The sequence below is a fragment of the Primulina tabacum genome, chromosome 14, assembly GCF_025594145.1.
Source record: "Primulina tabacum isolate GXHZ01 chromosome 14, ASM2559414v2, whole genome shotgun sequence".
NCBI lineage: Eukaryota > Viridiplantae > Streptophyta > Magnoliopsida > Lamiales > Gesneriaceae > Primulina > Primulina tabacum.
The window spans coordinates 7592603-7598085 of NC_134563.1; the positions used below are offsets into that span (position 1 = coordinate 7592603).

General features: G+C 39.1%; 1 protein-coding gene across 1 annotated transcript; it reads right to left on the reverse strand.

Moving 5' to 3' along the window:
* Positions 1 to 2873: 2873 nt before the first annotated feature.
* On the reverse strand, positions 2874 to 4183 carry LOC142523741 (uncharacterized). The gene is made up of 3 exons (XM_075627474.1): positions 3715 to 4183; positions 3372 to 3541; positions 2874 to 3263 (listed from the first exon to the last, which is right to left on the reverse strand). The coding sequence occupies exons 1-3, from the start codon at positions 4181 to 4183 to the stop codon at positions 2874 to 2876; spliced, it is 1029 nt and encodes a 342-aa protein (XP_075483589.1).
* Positions 4184 to 5483: the final 1300 nt, after the last annotated feature.

Consider the following 5483-nt stretch of genomic DNA (forward strand, 5'->3'; position numbering starts at 1 on the left):
ATGCTCGGCATTTTTCGTCCCTTTAAACTCCCGAATATCGTGGTTTTTCCAACTCAAATTCGAGCATGTTTGCCACACTTTCATCCTCGTGAAACACCTTCAATCGATGTCCATTCACCTTGAAATTTTATCAGTGTCCAAACTCATTGATTTCCACTGCACCATAAGGGAACACATGAGTAACAACAAATGGTCCAATCCATTGGGAATGAAGCTTACCTGGCATGAGCTTTAGCCGTGAATTGTACAACAGTACTCTTTGTCTGATAATAAATTGTTTTCGCATAATCGAATTGTCGTGAAACAACTTCGTTTTCTCTTTGTAAATTCTTGAATTCTCATATGCTTCCAATCTTGTCTCCTCCAACTCTTGCAGTTGCAACTTTCTCAAGTCGTCTGCTTCTTCCAAGTTCATATTGCAGTTTTTGACCGCCCAATAGGCTTTATGTTCAATTTCCACAGGCAAGTGACACGTTTTTCCAAAGACTAACCTGTAAGGAGACATCCCTATTGGAGTTTTGTATGTCGTTCCGATAAGCCCAGAGTGCATCATCTAGACGATGGCTCCAATCTTTTCTTCACAGATTGACGGTCTTTGCTAGGATAGACTTGATCTCCCGATTGAAAACTTCGGCCTGGCCATTCGTTTGTGGATGATAGGCAATGGCCACTCTATGATGTACCCCATATTTCTTCAACAATGCTTCAATTGTTCGATTGCAAAAATGAGTTCGTTGATCACTTATTAGCGCCCTTGGGATTCCAAACATGCTGAAAATATTAGACTTGATAAAATCTGCAACCACTTTAGAATCATTAGTCCTAGTGGGTTTTGCTTCCACCCACTTCGAAACATAATCAACTGTCAGCAGTACGTAAAGATAGCCTCCCAATGAAGGGAACTGTCCCATGAATTCCATGCCCCAGATATCGAAAATATTGCATACAAGAATTCTGGGGCATTTCGTTTCTGTGGGACAATGAACCTGTTCTTTGGCATCGATCACAGCTTTTACAGAACACATAGGCATCTTTAAACAGTGTTTCCCAATAAAGCTCACTATCTAAAATTTTTCTAGCCGTTCGTTTTGGTCCAAAATGTCCACCAAATGCGTAATTATGACAAAAAACCAAAATTGACTTATGTTCAGTTTCAGGAGCACATCTCCTAATTACTTGTTCAGCACAAACTTCCATAAATGAGGTTCATCCCACGCATAATATTTTGCTTCACAACGAATTTTTACTTTGCGGGATTTACTAAGAGTGTTGGTGTAGGATCAAGTGCTTACCGCTTTACCAAAAGCTATAGCTAGTGGTAATGGTGCAACTCAAATCTTTTAAACCGCACAGCAGCTCAAGCACCACGGTTCAATCGCTCAACCAAGCAAGGACTATTATTGCACCCAACAGTTGGGTAAAACTTCGGTGACCAAATAATTAAAAATGTCTGCATACCAAGGGTTCGTACCTTTCACTTCAAACAATTGCTCATCTGGAAAAACTTCAGAAATAGGCAAAACATCTTCGTCTTTCACCAGTCTGCTCAGATGATCAGCGACTGGGTTTTCAGTTCCTTTACGATCCTTGATTTCGATGTCGAACTCTTGAAATAAGAGTATCCATCTTATCAACCTCGGTTTTAACTTTAACTCCTTTTTGGCCAGTAAATACTTCAATGCTCCATGATCAGAAAACACAATTACTTTAGAGCCAAGCAAATATGATCGAAATTTATCTAAGGCAAAAACAATAGCTAATAGCTCTTTTTCCGTAGTGGTATATTTGCACTACATATGATTCAATGTTTTTGAAGCATAATGTATGACATGACTCATTTTGTCAATTCGCTTGCCTAGAACAGCTCCCACCGCATAATTTCTTGCATCGCACGTGATTTCAAAAGGCAAATTCCAGTCAGGTGGTTGGATTATGGGTGCTATGGTCAACATGTTCTTTAGTTTGTCAAAAGCTTTCTTGCAATCTTCCCCAAAGTTGAAAGGCGTATCCTTTTTGAGCAACTTGGACATTGGTAGAGCAATCTCAGAGAAATCATTAATAAACATACGGTAAAAACCTGCATGTCCAAGAAAACCTCGAACTTCCTTAACGTTAGTAGGGAATGGTAAATTATTGATTATTTCAACCTTCGCTTTATCAACTTCGATTCCCCTAGGGGAGACAACATGTCCCAACACGATTCCTTAAGTCACCATGAAATGACATTTTTCATAATTCAAAACCAAATTGGTTTCCATGCACCTTTTCAAAATCTTGGACAAGTAATTCAAACAATTATCGAATGAATCCCCATAGATAGTGAAATCTTCCATAAATACTTCAATGCATTTCTTAATATATTCAGAAAAGATACTAAGCATGCACCTTTGAAATATACATGGAGCATTACAAAGTCCAAAAGGCATTCTTCTGTAGGCAAATGTTCTGAAAGGGCATGTAAAAGCCGTCTTCTCTTGATCCTCTTGAGCAATGACTATCTGATAATAACTTGAAAATCCATCAAGAAAACAAAAATAAGTTCTTCCAGCAAGTCTTTCCAAAGTCTGATCAATAAAAGGCAAGGGAAAATGATCTTTTCTAGTAGCTAAATTAAGCTTTCTAAAGTCAATAACCATACGCCATCCATTTTGGACCCTCGTTGGGACCAATTCACCATTTTTATTTCTCACCACGGTGATACAAGTTTTCTTTGGTACGACATGGATTGGACTCACCCACTTACTATCAGAGATAGGATATATAATCCCTTCCTCTAAAAGTTTTAGGATTTCTTTCATTACCACTTCCTTCATCACCGGATTCAGTTTCCTTTGGAATTCTCTTACCGGTTTGGCATTGTTTTCCAAACGAATTTAATGCATGCAAATAGAAAGGCTTATGTCTTTGATATCTGCGAGAGTCCAACCAATTGCAGTTTTGTGCTCTTTAAGGAGTGTGGTTAACCGCTCTTCTTGTTCTTTAGTCAACCCCTTCGAGATTATCACTGGCAAGGTCTCGTCATCACCCAGATATATATACTTCAAGTGTTCTGGCAAAATTTTCAACTCCAATTTGGGTGTCTGTAAAACAGAAGGTAGCAAATTTTTGCGAGAGACTGAAATTTTGGCTTCTAAATTTGTTACCACTGTTTGTGATTCCGTTTCAGCTTCTGAAATTTCCCAAGTTTCAGCTACTTCTCCTTCCTCGTCCAACTGATCATGCATCTGAAATTTGTCAATTTCGTATTCCTCCTCAAAGTGTTCCTGCACAATTGAATCAACAACATCAATAGAACATATAGAGTGATTTTCATTTGGGTATTTCATAGCATCGAAAATACTAAATTTCACAATCTCTCAATCGAATTCAACGGAAAGAATACCCTCTTCCACATCAATCGTGGTTCTAGAAGTTTTCATGAAAGGTCTCCCTAATAGAATTGAGGCTGACATCGCAATGGAGTCCTCTTCCATTCGTAATATATAGAAATCTGCAGAGAATATCAATTCTTCAACCTCCACCAAGACATTCTCAACAACTCCTTCCAGATAAGCATTAGATCCGCTAATTGAATCACCACTCTAGTCTCTTTCAAAGGACCCAAATTTAAAGCACAATAAATTGAATATGGCATGACATTAATGGATGCACCTAAATCTAGCATGGCACGTTCAATTTTCATATTACCAATAACACAAGGCATCGTAAACATACCTGGATCCTTGCATTTATTTGGTAGTAACTTCTTAATAACCGCAGACATGTTCTCTCCCACACTTACCTTCTCATCACCTCTCAACTTCCTCTTATTAGTGCACAACTCCTTCAAAAATTTAGCATATCTTGGTATTTGTTTGATGGCATCTATCAGAGGAATATTTACTTCCACCTTTCTGAATGTTTCCAACACCTCTTTCTCATAGTCAAGCTTTTTTGATTTCTCCAACCTAGAAGGGAGTGGAGGAACAATTGCATTTGAAGTACTAAATGAAGGAGATTTAGAATTTATCTTCGTTTTCTTGTGAGATTCTCTTTCAACATCCTCAACCGTGTCTCTTCCTTTAGTATCCTTCGTAAGTGGAGTAGACTTATTCTCAATCTCTTTCCCACTCCTTAATACTATGACACTTGAATTTTCCTTTGGATTAACTACCGTTTGTGACGGCAGTTTGCCGGAATTCATTGCCTCCAATTTGCTAACTGACGTAGCAATTTGAATGATTTGGTTTCCTAGATTCTGAATGCTGGTCCTCGTTTCCTGTTGATTTTTGAGTGTTTTCAGCTAAGGCCTTCACAATTTCATCTAGGGACATACCTGAGTTAAAGGCTTGCGCAGGTGGTGGTTGTTTGTTAAAATTTTGTTGTGGATATCGTTGTTGGCCTCCTTGATTCCTATAGCTGAAATTTGGGTGATCTTTCCGTCCTGGATTGTAGCTATTAGAATATGGATCATACCGGCGCTGAGGCTGTCCAGGAAATCCATCGATTTCATTAACCTGCTGCGTTGGATCTTCCTGTAATGTAGGGCACGTGTCCGTCGGATGTCCAACCATCGCACATATGCCACAAGCTTTGGCTATTGTACCTGCCCTACAGCCAAATTTTCCAAAAGAGATGTCAAAGAGTCTAATTTTTTATCAATAGCATTAGCGTTACCTCATTAACTTGTCGTGGGGGGTTATCTTGTCTAGCCCCAAATTGTTGTGTATTGGCAGCCATGTTGGAGATTAGAGCTCGTGCCTCTTGAAGCGTTTTGTTCACCAATGCACCTCCACTTGCAGCATCAATCATGTTCCTATTAAAAAGTGAGAGACCCTCGTAGAAATATTGGACTAGGAGCTGTTCTGGAATCTGATGTTGAGGGCAGCTGGCACATAACTGCTTAAATCTCTCTCAATATATATATAACGTCTCTCCTTGTAACTGTCTAATCCCACAAATGTCCTTCCTGACGTTTGCTGCTCGCGAAGCTGGGAAGAAATTCTCCAAAAATTGTTGTTTCATATTATCCCAAGTCATTATCGTCCCAGAGGGCAAGTAGTAGAGCCAATCCTTAGCTTTGTCGGCTAAAGAGAATGGAAAAGCTCGCAATGAGATTTGCTCCTCAGTAATCCCCTGTGGTTTCATGGCTGTGCACACAATATGAAACTATTTCAGATGTTTGTGGGGATCTTCACCTGCAAGACCACGGAAAGTAGGCAATAAATGAATCAAACCCGATTTTAATTCAAAAGTGGCATCAATAATAGGGAATTGAATGCATAATGGCTGTTGCATAACATTAGGATTAGCTAAGTCTCTGAGGGTTCTTTGAACTGATTCTGTCATTACTTCTTCATCACTCTCAACTTTTTCTGTCTTAAAATCAAGTTCGGATTCTCTTTCAGTGTCTGTTGACTCCAAGGCTTCGTTTAAACCAGGAGATGATGATGATGATGATGGTTGTTTACCTCGTAGTCTTGCTTCTTTTCTCAATCTTTTGG

Bases quoted from the DNA above. Each gene is read 5' to 3' on its own strand.
- LOC142523741 (XM_075627474.1), bottom strand. From the start codon at position 4,183: ATGAATTCCGGCAAACTGCCGTCACAAACGGTAGTTAATCCAAAGGAA. The intron at 3,542-3,714 runs GTATGTTTACGA...CTTATCTGGAAG, and splicing joins AAATAAATGCAAGGATCCAG to GAGTTGTTGAGAATGTCTTG. The intron at 3,264-3,371 runs GTTGAATTCGAT...TCAATTGTGCAG, and splicing joins TGGAAGAGGGTATTCTTTCC to GAACACTTTGAGGAGGAATA.